Source organism: Aotus nancymaae, unplaced genomic scaffold (assembly GCF_030222135.1).
Source record: "Aotus nancymaae isolate 86718 unplaced genomic scaffold, 86718_ANA_hifiasm-v0.15.2.pri h1tg000002l, whole genome shotgun sequence".
In the NCBI taxonomy this organism is placed as follows: domain Eukaryota; kingdom Metazoa; phylum Chordata; class Mammalia; order Primates; family Aotidae; genus Aotus; species Aotus nancymaae.
Window position 1 is genome coordinate 2487511 of NW_026988413.1, and position 18510 is coordinate 2506020.

The 18510-nt window shown below is 43.2% G+C and overlaps 2 protein-coding genes and 1 pseudogene across 9 annotated transcripts in view; 2 read left to right on the top strand and 1 right to left on the bottom strand.

The window, feature by feature from the left end:
- Window positions 1-8181, top strand: part of LMBR1 (limb development membrane protein 1) — a 249167-nt gene extending 240986 nt beyond the window's left edge. For all 6 annotated transcript variants that reach the window (XM_064367704.1, XM_064367741.1, XM_064367593.1 and 3 more), the window contains 2 exons: window positions 927-1088; window positions 4910-8181. In XM_064367704.1, the coding sequence (XP_064223774.1) occupies window positions 927-1088; window positions 4910-4995 (248 nt within the window). In that variant the 3' untranslated portion in view covers window positions 4996-8181. The remainder of the gene's footprint in view (window positions 1-926; window positions 1089-4909) is intronic.
- Window positions 8182-10876: 2695 nt separating this feature from the next.
- On the top strand, window positions 10877-12199 carry LOC105712319 (phosphoglycerate mutase 1-like; annotated as a pseudogene).
- A 1424-nt stretch (window positions 12200-13623) lies between these two features.
- Window positions 13624-18510, bottom strand: part of RNF32 (ring finger protein 32) — a 39954-nt gene continuing 35067 nt past the window's right edge. For 2 of the 3 annotated variants that reach the window (XM_012445322.3, XM_012445321.3), the window contains exons 8-9: window positions 15083-15250; window positions 13624-14366 (exon numbers count right to left, since the gene is read on the bottom strand). In XM_012445322.3, the coding sequence (XP_012300745.2) occupies window positions 14130-14366; window positions 15083-15250 (405 nt within the window). In that variant the 3' untranslated portion in view covers window positions 13624-14129. The remainder of the gene's footprint in view (window positions 14367-15082; window positions 15251-18510) is intronic. The other variant, XM_012445323.3, reaches the window with a different exon arrangement.

Below are 18510 nucleotides of genomic sequence, written 5' to 3' on the forward strand. Positions count from 1 at the left end.
TGTACTCATTTAACAGAATGACTAACCTATATTTAAGTAAAAAGACTTCTAAAAAAATGTGTATAGGTGAATTTAAGTGACTTCAGTGCATATATTATGTCATTCTACTGTGTTTCCTGCTTTGCCCTTTTACTCTAGAAGCCTATAAGTATTAAACTCAGATTAACAGTTTTTTATGGAAGGAAATTCTTTATTCATTTATATGATACTGATATTAGGTATTAATATGTAATGCTAATACTAAGTGCATATAAGACATTATTCTAGGCACTGGGATTATAGGGGTGAAACAAACGTCCTATTCTTACAGAACCTACATTCTAGTGGGGAAAACAGAAAAAAAAATTCAGATTATGTGTGCTATGAAGAGTAATAATTAGTATAGAAGGCCATAGAAGGTTCAGCTGTTTTAGGTAGGGGAGTCAGAGTTTCCTCTCCAAGGAGATGACATTTGCACAGAGACCCGAATGAAGAGAGGGGACGGGCATTTCCTCTGGAGGGCGGCAGCAGAGGAGGGTAGGATGTTCTCAGGCATCTTTTTCATTATGACCCTTGCTTCCTGTGATCAGTTACTGCCATCCTGTCTCAGTAGCTTATGCAGTCAGCCATCCTTCCCATGGGAGCAGCACAAGAGCTTGATTTTTAACGGAAGCATGAGTTCCATCGAATATGCAAAGGGCATTCATCATTCTGACCTCATTACTCATCACTTGGAAGTGATTGTGGCGTGTATGTGAAGTAGGTTAGGGCTGGCTTGAGGTTGTCCCAATAGATAATAGTTACATATTCTAAACTAGGATTTATTCATTAGATCATCTCACATAACGGAAGTGAGAATGTACATAGAATTTGATCGAACTTGTGCTTTACTTACTAAATATGTCTTACCTGATTTCATTAAGGGCTATTTTATTTATTTTTAACAGGAATCACTAGATTTGATCTACTTGGAGACTTTGGAAGGTTTAATTGGCTGGGAAATTTCTATATTGTATTATCCTACAATTTGCTTTTTGCTATTGTGACAACATTGTGTCTGGTCCGAAAATTCACCTCTGCAGTTCGAGAAGAACTTTTCAAGGCCCTAGGTAAGCCTGAGGTTCATGGATATTTTTTCCTCTTTCTACTAAATAATAATTTTGACATTTGAGTTAATATTACATCTTCAGCTATTTAGTTTCCCAAATTTGTAAAACCTTAGAGGTCAGATTATTGATCCATTACTTGCTATGATTTTGTGCAAAATTACTTCAGTAAGCCTTAGCTTCCTTATCTGTAATATAGTGATAACATCATCCTCCTTTTAGCATTTTTGTGAAGATCAACTGAAATAATTCTTGTAATGTCCTTACCGTAGTGCCTGGCACATTGTAAGAACTCAGTAAATCTTAGCCCCTTTTTTATGAGGGTGGTGGTCATGGTGGTGGTGAGGTTGATGTGATGTTAAAGGCTTATTTTTTGCTAACAATACATTTTAGTTAAAGCTTTTTTTGAGGCTTTGGATTTTACAGGTATTTGGCTGACCCATAATTCTGTTCAGTAAGCCAAATAATAATTCAAGATGAAGATGTTAGCATTCTTGGCATTGATAGAAGAGAAGAGAAGGGATTTACTATTGGGTGTGCCACGAGCCACTCATATTGTAATGGTGTTAAAAACTCTAGTAGGTTTATTAAAGGGTACAAATGTAACCCATGAATGTGTTTTTTATGCTTATTTCCACATTAGTGCTAAACATATTTCAAGTTTTATACTTTAAGAATATCAGGACAGTGTAAATTATCTTGGTTTGGGGGTGTGTAATTTTATGACAGAAGAAGGGAAAGGCAGTGACTTTTGTAGAAAAGTTTTTAAAAATCCTGACATTAGCGCATTTCCCTGAGTTGACATCATTTGAATGCTTATGACTCCATATTGGGGCTTTTAGCTATCACGAAAGGCCACATATTGATGGATTCATTAAGGTCCAATTTTCAAATAACTGAAAATATATGAGCAGCAATAAAGCTTTTCACAGCACCAGGCCTTTCCAGCCTTGATGTTTGAGCGGGTGACCTTCGGGAGGCAGAATGGCTTTCAGATGAGCTCTCCATGTGCGTTTTACTTTGCATATACCTGGGACAGGGTGGCTCATGAAACACTGGCCTGACAGGAAAAAGCCACCGCTTGTTTCAGCTGACGCACCAGATAATTTATACAGTTTAATGCTTAGGGTTAATAAAACTGGTCCAACTTGAAGTGGAAATCAAACAGTCCTTTCTGTCAGATGCCTAGCATTAAAACTTAATTTTTAAGCCTGTTATAATATCAGCGAGATTAGTCAGCCGTGGTCTTAGATAAATTTCCATTTTCCATTCACTAAATGAGATGGTTGCAAATGAACTGCCTTAGGTTTAGCTTTTGAATTAGGTATTCTGGACATCATTTTGCTAAGAAAGCCTTTATTAAAGTAATAAAACATAACCTGATATAAAAGGCCTTATATGTATGTCAGTTCATTGACCATAGGAGACAGTAGAATTAGCAAGAGTTGTCTAAAACTACCTAATAGATTTACTTTTCTTCCCAAATGTTTTTCAGTATTCTTTGGGGTGCTCTAAGGGACAATTTACACGTAGAAAAAGAGTCTTAAGTGTATGTAACGTCTGAATGACCTGAGGTCTTAAGCAGGATGTCACTGACTGTAAAGTAACTGTCCCCTGTCTCTTCTTTCTTATCTGTTTTTGGTAGTTTTCCCCTCTGCTGCTGTGCCCCTTAATAACAATAGTATCCATCTCAGAGAGTAACTAGCACACAGGAATCACTAGCCATTTACCTGTGGTGATGGTGGTGATGGATGGCATTGTTTCTGGAGTTGTCTGTAGAAGAAAGACGTCGGAATTTTTCAGAATGCATAATATATGCAGCACTCAAGTTTTAGATGTGAACTCAGTCTGTCCTAAAAGGGTGACTTCATTTCAGCTAGTCAGTGAATACCTCATTGATCCTCTGTCTTCACTCGGTCCCTTTTCTAACAAGCTTGATTTTAGCACACTTCCTCAACTTCAACAGCTGTGTGTTCCTATTGTCATTCCTGGGACCACAACCATTTTTTGTGTTGGATTGATTTCTTTTTTTTCTTCCCATTCAAACATAGAGAGGCTCAATTTTACCTTTTCTTTCATTAAGACGTGCAAGTGAAAGTTTAAAATTTGGAGTGCTCTGTTGGTTTATGAGTGATGTAAAACTGTCTTAACAGGTCAATTACCATGTGAAATTTTAGGGAGAGAAATCTTTTCCAAGTAAGTTGTTGAGATGCCAAAAAGGTCTGCGCTTCATGAAAAGTATTTTCTCAGAATCTGTCCCGTAGAAGTGCAGGCCACGTCATGATCATTTGGTCAGTAACAGACCACTTGCCTATATGACAGTGGCCCCAGAAGATTATAATGGAGCTGAACAAAAATTGTCCCCTAGTGACCTGCTAGCTGTTGTAATGTCATGGCACAATGTAACCTTTTCTAGGTTTAGATATTTTCAGATACACAAATATTTACCATTGTGCCACAGTTGCCTACGGTATGCAGCACGGTAACATGCTGTCTGGTTTGTAACTTAGGAGCAATAGGCCATGCCACACAGCCAGGCATGTCGTGGGCTGTGCCATCAGGTATGTGTAGATGCTCTCTATGATGGTACACAATGACAAAATTGCCTGATGACCCATTTCTCAGAACGTATTCCTGTTGTTCAGCAACACCAGACCATGTTCCTGTCATTGTATTTCATTTTTGTTAAAGTGCTTGAAGCTCCAGTACCATCCAGCTCTTACATTGTTTCTGCCTTTTCTCCCTGTGAGGGTGCAGCGTCGGTCTGATATCAGGTGTATTATGGAAATGATTGTTATATGATAGAGCGAGAAATCAATGTAACTAAAATATAGTGATAATGTTTTATTCTGTGAAATACCTTTGGGTAGTGAGATATTATTTATATTCCATTTATTCTTTTGTCATTTCTTTCTTTTTTGGTAACGTTTTCCATTCTTTTCTTTTTAATTACATATGAATATTTTGGTGTGGCTTTCCCTACATTTTCCTGCATATGTGTGTGTGTTATTTTACTTTATTTAAAATTTTTTTGACACGGGGTCTCATTCTGTCCCCCAGGCTGGAGTGCAGTGGTGTGATCACGTCTCACTGTAGTCACAACCTGCTGGGCTCAAGCGATTCTCCCACCTTGGCCTCCCAAAGTGCTGGGATGATAGGCATGAGCCACTGTGACCAGCTAATTTTTCTGTTTTTCATGAAGATGGGGTTTCACTATGTTGCCCAGGCCTGTCTCAAACCCCTCAGCTCAAATGATCCTTCCACCTTGGCCTCCTAAAATGCTGGGATTACAGGTGTGAGCCACCCCACCCAGCCTGTGTGTATATATTTAAAACTGAAAGTGGGAACATATCTGTCTTGGGTTAGGTTCCCAGAGAAGCACACTTTAGCTGGGAATACGCTTGCCAGGAAGACGTTTATTAGCCGGCTTGGGGAAAGGAAAGAGGAAGGGGCTGTGCAGAGAGAGAGCTATGCTCTGATGCAGTCACACTAGAAGCCTCTGCTGGCCCTCGGGGATGCTGTGGCTACAATGACCTTTCAGAGCTCTACTGAACTGAGAAGAAGGGGGCAGGCTTTTAGACCCTCATGTGCTATCCTGGAAGGGGCAGGACTTCCCGCCCTGCAGCTGTCTTCGGCTTAGGCCATCCTCAAATGGAGGTTGCCAGGAGGAAGAAGAAATCTTTCATTCCTCAAGGGGTCCGGTCAGCGCCTCACAGCTTCCCAGATCCAACTTAGCTTTGCCAGGCTCCTCTTCTCCCTACCCTCACGCTTCCCCGGCCACTCAGCAATCTATCATTTCTCACCATTTTCTTAATTTTTTGCAGGGCTTCATAAACTTCACTTATCAAATACTTCAAGGGATTCAGAAACAGCCAAGCCTTCTGTAAATGGGCATCAGAAAGCACTGTGAGACGCACAGCTGGCGTCCTCTGCCACCGAGAGACTCGAGAACTCCAGACTCATGACATTCCTGTCCCGTGTAGAAGCATTTCCACTTCGACCTTGGCTCCTCTTCAGAACCTAGACCTATCAGTGCCATTTTTTTTTCATAATCTACGAGGAACTTGGCCATGGCTGATCTTTTTTAAATTTCACTTTGTGATAGACCCTGTAGTTTCCAGTAAAACGCAGATTCCTTAGAGACATACAGAACAGCACATTCTTCTATAGACATTTGCTCATAGTGGTAAATACAGTCATCCCTATGAAAACATTGTTTTCACCTGATATGACAATGTTAGAAAAGGCAAACTCTGGGACTTTCTAAAGATTTCCTTAAATCCCATTATATACTTTATTCAGAATGTAGACGCCTACCTGAAAGGCATCCTTGATACCAAGTGAAGTTTCTTCAGAAAATGCATTTTTCAGATGCGATGGGAACTGCTTGTGGATACCGTTAATTTGCAGTGTGTGTGTTGGAATGGTAATGGTGGCAATGATGTTTTTTATTTCCTTAAAAGCAAAAGGCGTAGTTTCTGATTTCTGTTACAGAATGATACTGATTAGACTTTGAGCCAAGGGAAAAAATACTAAATTCTTTTAAACCTGGAGCCTTAGAGAGCCGCAGGAGTATCTCCTGTTGTACAGTGTAATAAGCCATGGTGGGAGTATCACGTGATCGTAGTTGAATGACAGTTTATGTATATAATTCAGTATTACCTCTGATAACATAGTTGCCGGTGTTTCACACACTTGTAACTTGGATTTTTGCCTTATAGGCTGTATGTATACTCAGTTTTTTAAAGCATTTTTTCAAAGATCACTTGATTCCCGTGCTTCTGTCATCGTATGGAAACCACAAATGCCGAGTGGAGAAGCGCCTTCCCTCCTCACGGTCCTCAGGCTTGGTTACTTCTGCACATGCCTCTTGAAGCCTCCGCGTTCTTCCAGTTAACACCCCAAGTTCACAGCATCAGCACTCATGGTGGAAGAATAGTTTTGCGGTATAACATGATCCATCAGTTATTAAGTTGTAAATAATTATTGGGATGGTTTCTTGGCTTGTGTCTACTGAATAAAAACTATGAACTTACACTCTGTGTTAACCATCCACTAGGACAGAATACCGAAAACTGTGCATGCAGAATAGAAAATGGGCCCATTTGCACACAATTCGCAGTTATGCAGTCTATAGAAATACGTTCACATGCACTATGTGTATGAAATAGATGGTCTGCGTTCAGGCAAAAGGAAAACTTTTTTTCAAATCGTTAAATTAAAGGTTTTCTGGGAGAAATTTTTGAAAAACAAGTTGTGTCTATTTGACATCAGAAATTTCCACTTAAACCAAAATAAGAAACTTTAACCTGTATATTTATAAACCTCCTTGAGTACATACACTCCCCCTCATTTATCCCTCTGCATTTCCTTCCGAGCTTCACATCTATCTAAAATGCGGCTTGGTTTTAAAATAAAAGAACATTCATTTTGTGATTCTAAACAACGTTCAGTAAATACCACCAGTATAGTACTGGTGAATTTCTCAGCATAAGATCGACATACCTAGAAAGTTAATAAAATTCAGCTCTTTCTCAGTTTCATTGATAATTATGCCTATTGGAGTATTAATTGCAGGGTCTAATTTTTAGTGAAACTTGGAATCCATACTTTGAGCAGACCAAGTCAAGGGAAGAACAGAAAGAAACTCAGGAGTAGAGTAATACCACTTTTAACCACCCACTGTCAGGGCACGTCCAAAGAGTTCCTAGATACTTGTAACATGTCTGAAAATTTTTAAGTGAAATATTAAACTTTTCAATGTCTATCGCAACTATTTGTCCATTTGGAAGTTTCTTTCCATCCGAGGACCTAAGCCAGTTTGGGGTTTGTAAGCCTAGTACAATGAATTATCAAGTTTGACACTTACTGGACGCATCCTCACTGCTGTGGAAGCGAAGGATGCGCATCAGGGGTGGGAGGGCGTTTTCGAACCTGGGGACTCAGTTGCCTTTTAGAACACATACAGACTGTTACAGACGTGGACTGCTCCATAATCACAGCTCCTCGAGGCGCTTCCTAGTCACGTGCACAGGCATCTGCCTCTTGAGAGATTCACTCCAAATGCAGGTGCTTCCATTGGACGTAGATTGGAGGCTGCTCTATATGACAAACTCCAGAAATGGACGGCAGGATACGGAGGGCAAACATTCTGCGTCCTGGTAAGGACAGTCGCCCTGGGGTCTTCATTCTACAGTTCCTGTGCACCAGTGAAAGGAAGTAGATAGACCCTGGAAGGCCAGAGCTCCAAATGCTCAGAATCAGATTAACTCTGGAGCTACAATTTTGTTTCCAACTGGACGGGGATGCACCAGTGACTGCATTAGATCAAGCAGTCCTTTTATTCTCTTTCCTTTAGTCTCTTAAAGGGCATTAGGCACTATGGTCCCAGAGTTTCTTGAGGAAACTTTGCAGATTATTATTGATTGGTTCTGCAATACTTAAATAAATTATTTTACAAGTTTTCTGATTATAACATTTTTATTAATTTTTACTGATTTTCCAAGATACTTCTTAGATTTACTATTTACGTAGCTTTGTGTACATTCTCTGTAAAAATAGACCTCTAAGACACTTCACGTGAAAATTGTACACACTCATCATATACTAATGTTAGCTCCTTAAATTGCTACACTCAGGTGCTGCTGAGTGGAGACGGATGGAGCCGCTTGCGTTTTGCTCTCAGGCGCATTAAAGGCACACGTGTGCCTGCTCTGGGCGGCAGCATGGCCTCCCCACACTCTGCTGGATGCCTGTGGCCCTCTGCAGCCTCAGTGATGACCTCATCTGCCAGAGACACAGGTTTTCATCATTGATAGGCCCTTACGTGCTTGTTCTGTTGGTAGCATGTTATTTAATGCATAAAGGTAGAATTCTTACAAGTTTGTTTAAAAAATGTGAACATAGATACATCACTGACTTTTTAAACTTGAAAGAACTGGTGGTATAAGGTTAATTTTTTAAAATAACATTTGGACATACTAGTTATTTTTGTTTACAAATTGTTTTGTTTACAAATTTTTAGTCTTTGCTTCTATGAGATACTTTCAGTGTGACTTCTAAAATGTCTTAGAAATTAAAGTTTTACAAAAAGTGATTTCATATTTGGTTTATAAGCATGTCTGTGTGGGGTTCGTGGTTTTGTTTTTTCCATCTTAAATACCGTCATGGCTAAAACTGAAGGGTATTTGTAGGCTACTTCCACTTCAGTTTTATAGAGGGCAGTAATTATTCTGATGAATGCTGAATTAAGGAAGAAATGGCTATTTTCTTGCTCTGTTGTGGAGTTATTGGTAGATCAGTTTCTTATAACCCAAAACATAGCATCAGTAATTGACAGCTTGTATTTTATTTAATTATGTGAATTATTTAGACTTGTTTGATTTGTCTAATTTTTTCCCATAAAAGGACTGAGCAGCACCTACTTGTGGTTTGGGCGGCTTCACCCAGAGTTCCTGGAGGAATAAATGCTGTCAGCATCTGGTTAATTCACCGGCAGGCAGAAGTGTATGCACCAGTGGCTTTCAACTTTTTGACCACAGTAAGAAATAACCCATGACACACACACACACTCTCTCTCTCTCTCTCTCTTTGTCTCTCTCTGTCTCTCTCACATACATGTAAGCAAAAATTTAACAAGACAGTACCCGTTTTTCCTATGTGTGCGTGCTGGCATCTTCTGTTTTATTGTTATTTTAAAAATACTAGACACAGACCACTGAGTTTCGCTTTCTAACCTCCTAATAGATGGTGAAGTTGAGTTTGAAAAGCATACCTTTGGAATGTGGTTTGAAAGAAGAAATAATACAAAGACCATTTTGGAGTTTTTTTTTTTTGGCTTTTGAATATTGTTTAGGTAAAAATTATTGCTACAAATACCACCGAAGCAAAAGTACTGCGTATGCAAATTACTGCAAATACCACCGAAGCAAAAGTACTGCGTATGCAAATTACTACAGATACCACCGAAGCAAAAGTACTGTGTATGCAAATTACAAATTACTTGTTGCAGTGTAGAAAATGTAGCATCAGTAGAAATTCCTAAAACTCACAAATACAGATTTAAAAACTTCCAGACTTGTGACTGATGCATATGTCTTGAAGGAGTATTAGGCAATAAACTTACCTTTTCAAAGAGAAGTTATTTAACTTCCAATTCTATGTTCTTTAATTAGGAACAGTTTTTTTCAAGGGTAAATAGAATCAAATAGAAACTTCAGACAAAACCTCATTATTCTCGGATATGACTTTGGTGTTCTGCTGTGACTTCTGAGGGTGCTACAGAAGTCAAGTTCATGGGCATGGATTGTGAACAGCAGGGCGGCCCTGTGTGAGTGGCTGTGGAGGGCGGGAGTGATGTAGAAGAATATGCAGTGTCTGAGTGTGAGGAGCGGGGAGTCATGTGGGCTATGAATCTGCGAACAGAAGTTTTATCAGTTACCGGAACCATTTTATGGCTGTTTTAGTGTCTTCTCCTTTCCTTTGAAAAGCTGTTATGAAATGAATGGGGCCACCTGCAAACCCTGACTCCTGAGAACCAAGTGTGTGATGCTGCCATAGCTGTTGATACTGACTCTGCAGCTTTTCTTTACAGCATCTTGAAGTCATCGCAGTTGTTCTGTGTGGACTCCACAGCAGAGTCAGAGGGCGAAATGGCAAGTGGAGTGTTGTCTTCCTCCTCCCCGTTCACTTCCTCCCCACTGCCTGCTTTCCTTCGGTCTCAAGAGTGATTCACTTTTTCTTTTCTTTTTGTCTTGACTGTGGAATCTCATCAAAGACTTCGAAGCGGGAGTGGTGAGAGGGGCCTGGGGTGTGGTGGAGGGGCAAGTGCTCTGTCCTCCCACAGTGGCCCTCAGGACCGCCTCGTGAAGTGGAAAATGCACACCTGCATTTGACAGATAAGGAACGCCACTCTGAAAGCTGCAGATGTTTGCAGGCAATGGTGGGCAGATGAACTGGGTGTAAATACAGGCCACTACAATCACAGTGTCATTTTTTTAGGTTTTAAACCTTTGTTTTAGGTTTTCAGTTTCTTTTTCATTCATGTACCTTACGATTGTATTACATGGTTTATAAAGAGTCATGACAGGTATACTCATTCTAGATTATAACCTCTGTTGTTAACAAATGCCTCCAGTCCCACAGTTCTGTAAGAATTCTGTCTAGACTTGGTACTAATTTAATGATTTTCCCCAACACACAGCATGCTAGGCTCCTGATTAAGTGGATTTAATGGCATAAAGGGATGTGTGAGAAGGCACGAGAAGTGGCTGCATCTTGCAAGGTGACTGTCAGGTGGGTTCCAACCTGTTAAGGGAGGAATGGCCGCATTCCACAGGGACTGCTTTAGCTGGCCAGGAAGCCACAGTGAGAGCTGCGGGCCGGGCTCCCTGTCTCCAAGTCCTCCCATGAATTTGTGCTTCTGAAGGCCCCTCTCTCTCGGTCAGCGCCCCCATTTTCATGAAGAGATCTGATGAGGCTGTGGTGTGATTGTATAAAAGCTCGCATTGTTTTGTGACTTGACCTGACAATGTGTCATTATCTCCAAATTGTTCAGAGAAGCAGCTGCTTCATTCAGGTCCTTTTTATATTCTGTGGTTACAACTTGGTCTCCTGAGCCTGCGATGGGCGTGCCATTCCATGGCCACTTTTTAGTAAGAAAATCACCTGATTTTCTGTTAACTGCCACAAGATGCCCCATACCACCCCTCAGTACTTACGGGTTTTCACGGCCCTCATCCTCAGTGAAGTTAGATGACCGTGCCTGCCTCATCCCACTGATTTTCCTGAGTATCTGTTGCCTGCAACTAACACGAGTTCCTGCACCAGCAAAATACTGCACTTGGTTGCAAAGAATAGAAGTTGACTCTGCCAACATAATCAGGAAAGGTGTTTGCGGGAGTGTCTGGGATGGCTCATAGATGTGGAGAAAGCCCAGGAAGAGGCGTTGGGCACAGCCCTAGGCACGGCCTTTCCTGGGCTCTTCCCATCACTCAATGATCCGCGTGGGACTCTCCGTCCAGATCCAAAGTTTAGGGTAGCGGAATTTGACTGCCCGGCCTCTGACACATGCTGTGCTCTGCCTGTCACGGTATGGGGAGAGAAATGTCGGCTTGTGTAAATCGGAGGTTCTGTGATTCAGTTTCCCTCTGCTATCTTACGATAAAAGTGCTCACTCATTGTTTAAAGCATTCTCCAAACTAGTCTCCAAATTTTATGATGGTAACCATCATTAAAAAGTGTTAGAGCGCCCGGTCGGTGCCGCATCCCCATCCCGCAGCCATGTCCGTCTACAAGCTGGTGCTGATCCGGCACAGTGAGAGCGCGTGGAATTTGGAGAAGCGCTTCAGCGGCTGGTACCACGCCGATCTGAGCCCGGTGGGCCACGAGGAGGCGAAGCGTGGCGGGCAGGCGCTGCGAGATGCTGGCTATGAGTTTGACATCTGCGTCACCTCGGTGCAGGAGAGAGCAATCCAGACCCTCTGGACACTGCTAGATGCCACTGATCAGATGTGGCTGCCAGTAGTGAGGACTTGGCGCCTCAGTGAGCGGCACTATGTGGGTCTAACTGGTCTCAATGAAGCAGAAACTGCTGCAAAGCACGGCGAGGCCCAGGTAAGATCTGGAGGCGCTCCTATCATGTCCCACCACCTCCCACGGAGCCCGACCATCCCTTCTACAGCAACATCAGTAAGGATCGCAGGTATGCAGACCTCACAGAAGATCAGCTACCCTCCTGTGAGAGTCTGAGGGACGCCATTGCTAGGGCTCTGCCCTTCTGGAATGAAGAAATAGTTCCCCAGATCAAGGAGGGGAACTGGGTGCTGATTGCAGCCCATGGCAGCAGCCTCCGGGGCATTGGCAAGCATCTGGAGGGTCTCTCTGAAGAGGCTATCATGGAGCTGAACTTGCCGACTGGTATGCCCATTGTCTATGAATTGGAGAAGAATTTGAAACCCATCAAGCCCATGCAGTTCCTGGGGGATGAAGAGACCGTGCGTAAAGCCGTGGAAGCTGTGGCTGCCCAGGGCAAGGCCAAGAAGTGAAGGCCAGCGGGCAGGCTGCTGTCCCCAGGAGCCCCTCCCTGCCTGTTGCATCCCTCTACCCTCCCTCCTGCACACGTCACACTGACCACATCTGTAGACATCTTGAGGTGTAGCTGCAGATGGGACTGGTGGCTCCCATTTTCATTTCAGCCATTTTGTCTCCTGCACCCACTCCCTTCACACATTCTAGTCAGAATTGCACTTCTAGGGCACAGGTTCTCAGTCCAAGCTGTAGAACGGCTCCCCTTATCCAAGAGAGTTGAAAGGTAGTGACGGGTTTTTGCAAGTGCTTTGTTTACTAAAGACTTGAAGGGAGGAACATGCTAAGCTGTGACCAATGAAGAGAAGCAAGAGAGCCTGTCTGCCCCCAGGAGCCAGTCGTCTGCAGTCAGGCCACTGCCTGGGGGCTCTAGTCATTCCAGTGGCAGACGAATGTAACCTGGGTGGTGATGTGACAACTGTTTCCTCCCTGACCGCAGAGAAGCTGGCTCTCGAAGGTTGGGATGAATCCTGAATTCAGTTTACGTGTTACATTTACTTTTATATAAAAAAAGGAAGTATAGTGTATATAAATAGTACAAAACAGTAGCCCTTTTGGGGTTTCTTGTGGCGGTTGAAATAGTACCACATACGGTCACCAGAAAATAAACCATTCCTCATACCAATATGGGATCAGCTCATTGCCCTCTGAGGGGCAGGAGTGCTTCCTGCTGTGTTTCCGAATCCCCACCCCAACCTTGTTTCATGGCAGTGAAATGACTCCTGGTCCTGTCCAAGTGTCTCGCTGATTTCTGAGTCATGTTCTAGTTGCTTGGCTCTGCCACATGGGTCCAGTGTTCCTTTGGGTATAACTGTACTAAATCCTTTTTCCAGATCAGTGTAATAAAGCAGTGACGTGCTCTAGAGCACATCCCAGTGTATGCATATTTATTCATAAATCACACACACCTATGTAGTTACATGTGTAAATCACAAAACATGTCAGAGTACTTTTTCTAAGTGATGAGATGATGGAAATTTTCCTATTTCTTTGCACATTAGATGGCGGGTTCTTCTGAGCCTGTGCCATGTGGCACCTGGCTGGCTTTCTCCTCTTGGGCTCACCCTGCTGTTTCCTTGCCCCTCATAGTTACCTGTGGTTGGAGCGATGAGCACCACTTCCAAGAATGGCCTGGAAAATTCTCCTCCTCCTCCACCAGCAGTGAGAGGATTCACTAGGGGACTCTGGGGCAAAGGAGCCTTCATGTCACAAGACAAAAGGAGCCACGGTCACCATGGCAGACCCTCAGCCTCACCCCATGGCTGACATGGGGTGGACACCTCAGAAATCACATTTGCCTTCGGCGAGCCACTGAGATTTGGGGCTTTATCTGTTACTCGGTGAGGGGCAACCTAACTGATGAGACTGTAATTAGTTACTGTAAATAACCAAGCTCCCAGTAATTGTAAACCAATGACAAAAACAATTCTTAGCCAAAAAGTTTCACTTTTTTAAATGTATGAACAGTCTTTATTGCTCTAAGACATTAAAATTTCTGGTTTTTGCTGTTGAATGCCACTGAATATTTTATTTTTATATTTTACTACACAAATACAGCAATTATTACAAAACAAACATTAGGAACGGCAAAGGCTTTAAGACACTTAAAATATTAATGGAAACGTTTGGAACTTGAGAAGCGTTTTTAGTTTACTGGCTTGTCAGACACTAGTTATATCTTAACCTCCATTTTTAAAAGTAAGCAAACTCATTTTTTGCACCATTCATTTATTTCAAGGGACTAACCTAATGAATTTGAAATTTACTTTTTAGAGACAAAAGACTAAAATTAGATGGGCTGTCAGCTTTTAAAATACACTTAGATTTCCTACAACTACCAATAGCTTATTTCTCTGGGGAACAGATTACGTTGTAGTACTTAAAACAACCCATGCAGTTCATCCAAAATTGTGGTAAACATTTTTCCTCAGAATTCTCTTACTTTCCCTGAATATGAATTCAACATTCAAGAATTTTCTTCTGGTAGCAGGAGCGGCAGAGAGGACAGGCATGGAAAGGAGGCCCGTCTCCCACGGAGAACTCCTCGAACGCGAGCAGACAGGCGTGGTGGAACACGTGTGAGCAGGACAGGAGGGCTGTTTCTCGGGAACGCTGGCCTGTGTCCACGCGCTGACTGCTGGCAAGGGACAGAGGGGCCAGGCAGATGGAGCAGTCACGGGCCTCCCGGCGCAGAGCCTGCAGCACATGGGACAGGAGGCGGCCACGCAGGTTAGTTTAGCACTAAGTTTAGCAGAAAGTTACTCAAAGTGAAATGAGAACCATGTGTCCCGAGACGTGGGTCTTCTACACATGCAGAAGTTTGATTCCGTGTTGATCACATGAACTTTATAATACACTCTGTTACTCCTGGGAGCCGTGGAGTGAGATAGATAGTAGCCCACCTGTGATACGCAATTTTAAAACAAAAATACCTCCTAAAATGCTGAACATTGATAATATATAGTTCCTTTTAATTAAGTAATCAAGAGGACTGTTTTTCAAAACACTTTACTAACTACTGTACTTTTCCAAATTTCCTAATTTTATGACCTTCAAAGTAAGCTTTCCCCACCTTGGCTTTTGAGTCATCTCAAGGTCGTTTTCGGCTGGAACTTTGCGGAAACCTCTGGGAAGGTGATCTGTTAACTTCGGTGTTTTCACGGTTCACAAAACAGCATCATCCAACAAGAACTTCCAGAATTTCAAACCGAAGGGACCTTGGCCGTCACCCTAAAGCCCGTGACGAAGGTCCTGCCACAGGTGCAGGGGCAGCCAGGGCAGAGGCTACCCCGGGCCTGACACTCTTGGGCTCTCCAAAATGAGTCCTTGCCCTCCCCTGACATGCGGTTCCCCACAGACTCTGGGGCTGCAGCTGAGTCGGCTGGTTGGCCAGGCTGCCAGCCCAAGCCTACCTGTTCTTGGATTTTTTCCCATTCCTCTTCTGTGATCTCATGGCTACATTTTTCTTCCAACTGCTGAAGAACACTTCGATTTATCGCCAAGCACCGATCGATTTCTGCAAAGAGCTCTTCGATGTTGGTGTCGTATGAGCACAGGATGCGGTGACTGATTTCTGTGAACTGAGGGAAGAGGGAGAGGCGCGAGCTCACACCCAAGCTTGGCGTTCTCGGTGTAGGTTTCCGGGAAGCGCTCTCGAGCCTGACCATCTGTTTTGCTAACCTTCCTCATCTGTGTCTTTGAATAATACTTTTTAGGGAAATAGACATGTTGTTATTTTACTTAACTATAAATCCAAGTCATCTATCTGGACAGATTACTACAAGAACCCCGATCTGATGGAGTTCAGAATGCACTACCCCAAAATGTGGCACCTTGGCACACGGAGTATTTTAAGGAGAAAAACATTCCTTCCCAAAGGAATTTGAGAAATGACAGCTGCAGGAGGGACCTCTCTCCCATCCCCAAAGTGGGTCACAGGACTCTCCTGTGAGAGGCGCCCTCATCTCTGAAGACGGAGGTAGCCATGAGGAGGCCGAGTGCGCAGGCCTCGCTGCAGTTCCCCACCGACCCCCACCCTCCTCGCTTACTCCCCACGACCTCCCTGTCTTCATCCAACCTAGAGTAGAAGGCGCTCGGGCCTCACTCCCTCGTCCCGTCACGCCTACCCACAGCCTCCCCTTCTTCATCCAACCTAGTATGGAAGGCGCTCGGGCCTCACTGTCTCTTCAGGGCTTTCCTGCCTTAGGAAGGCGTCTGTGTCACACGGGACTTACTAAGTAAATCTGTGTAATTTTCTCTTGTTAAGCGTTTTGTTTCATTTACAGGGTTCCAGCTGAAGAATTGAGGAGGGCAGGGGAAAAGCATGTATTTGTTTCCCTCCCCTGCTGTTTACTTGGTTGTGAGCCTTGGACATTAGCAGGAATACATTTGAAATGAAAAGTTGAGAGAAAAGTTCCAATTTTGCAGGATCGGCTCTGTCCAGCAGAAACATCCTGTGGGCTACATATGTCATGTAAAAATTTCTGGGAGTTACATGACGTTTTTTAAAAGGTGAAATTAATATTTTATTTGACCCAACATATCCAAAATATTATCACTTCAACGTTTATTAATTGAATACAGTCTTTTGGGTTTTTGGCATTTTTTGCTTTGTTTTGTGGAGACAGCATCTCGCTTTGTCACCCAGACTGGAGCGCAGTGATGCCATCACCGCTCACTCAGCCTCGGCCTCCTGGGCCCAAGTGATCATACACTCTAAAGGTCTGAGTCATTACAGAGCAGCCACTGGTGTCATCTGAGGCACGGAGAGGTAGCTGCTTCAGGGCCACACCAGCAGCTCCTTTTTAGGAAATGTGAAGACAGATGTAAGCGAGGGAGAATAAGGTGTGTAAAAGGCTGTGCCAGTGGCGACTCTCAGCCGCGCTTCCTGCCCGCTTGCCTGTCCTTTCAAGTGCAGAGCTGTGGCTCATCCAGAGATGGCATCTCCCATTCCCCTGTGCCCAGATGGGGCCACGTGAACCAGTTCTTCCAGATGGACATGGCTCGTGTGTCTTCTGGGTGCTCTCCAGGCGCAGGGGGTGGCAGAGCAGAAGGACAGAGGGAGACAGTTCCTGAGCCCCAAGGCTGGCAGGTTGCCTGCAAGCCAGGACACCTGAACTGCCATATGAGACCGAAGCTCCGACTTTCAGTCACTAAGTGTCCTGATTTAGCCATTACATCTGCTTCATAGAATTGGGATTGAAGCACAAAGGAGAGGGATGAAATGAACAAGGCCTGGGGAGCGGGTGGATCTCACACATTTAGATGTGTGATGGAGAAAACGCATTTTGAACAGTACCTGGCTGTTCAGGTTTCAAACATTCTAGTCTACTGGAGACCTGATGTTCACTTTTTCTTTTATTAATGTGGAGCCACCTGGCAGAATGTAGTGTGTATTTAAGTCACCAGACTTCAGAAGGTGCCTTTGAGGACACAGAGTTCTCTTCCAATATGCTCCCTTCTGCAGAAAGATCCTGAGACAGCGCGGGGTTGAGTGCTGTGGAGACTGAACTGCCTTTGTCTCAGGGATGTTAGAAGAATGAGTATTGGCTTTAAGGATGAGAGATCTTTTTCAGTAAAGAACATTCTGTGAACACAGCAGGCGGTCCACAAGGGTTGGGGTTTGAATGAAGTGGGTGGCTGAGGATCTTCCAGGCACCTGTGTTTTGGGATTAGCCGTACTTGGAAGCCTGGTGGAAGCTGCTTTTCTATTTATGAGTCAAATTCTCTTTCACCCTGAATGTAATTATAATTGCCAAGCAGCTGTATCTTAATTTATGGTCTTCAATTGGTAATGTTTCCTAAGGCTTTAATTTTAATTTTCTTTGTTCCTTGGCCTTGCAAGTATCTAATAATATCTAAATAATTGAAAGTAGAAGATTTCTCTACATTTCGTAAAAGGAAAAATTACTTGGAAACATTAAATTACCTCCAATTGACACCTTATAATTCAGGTTTTCTATAAATTGTGTTTTTTTTTTAAGTGTGAGATACTTTCCACATATGCCTGAAAAGCAAGCTCTTTTCTTCCTCCAAAATTATACCTCAGGAAAAGGGTCACATTCTAGTCCACACCTTATGAAGTGTTTCAAGTTATGAGGTATGTTCTGAGATTAGTTTTGAACATAAAAGTACTATTTGGAATGACTGATCAATTGAATGAAATGATCAATATGATCCAGCCATTTATTCTCAAAGCGGGGCCAGACCCGCAGCCTCAGCTCCTGGGAATTTGTGAGAAAAACAGAGCTTCAGGCCTCGCCCCAGGCCAGCCGAAGCCACAGTGAAGGGGGTGCCTGCACTCTGTGTTTTACAAGCCCGCCAGGTGATTCTGAGGCCCATTCAGGTTTAAGAACGACAGTCACAGAAGTTACCCATGACATTTTTTTAAATATGCAAAGTTATTTAACACAGCATTCGTTATCATTCCTGGAGGTTATCACCTCCCAGCTCCAAGCAGTGGGTATCACTGGGAGCAAGCTTTCAGAAGCCACTTGAGAGGAACAGAATAAGCGTGCAAGCCACATCTAAATAGTGTATATGTGCGTTTGTGTTATAGTATCACCTGTGTGTGCAGATGATCTGTTACATGTGAGTGTATCTCTGTCCACAAGGCACCTGGAGGGGTCCCAGCTGTCCTGATGTTACATGAATGAGTTACTGGTGGCTCAAGAGAAACTTCCAAAGACAGCATCATTAGGACTTTTTAAAGTACATTTTCCTTCAAACACTTGAGATAGAAAAGAGCTCATATGTTCTGAACAACTGCTGGGTGACTCATAAGTGGCCCTGTTGATGACAGACACCCTGAGGTCCAATTCTGATGTCACCTACGGGCCGC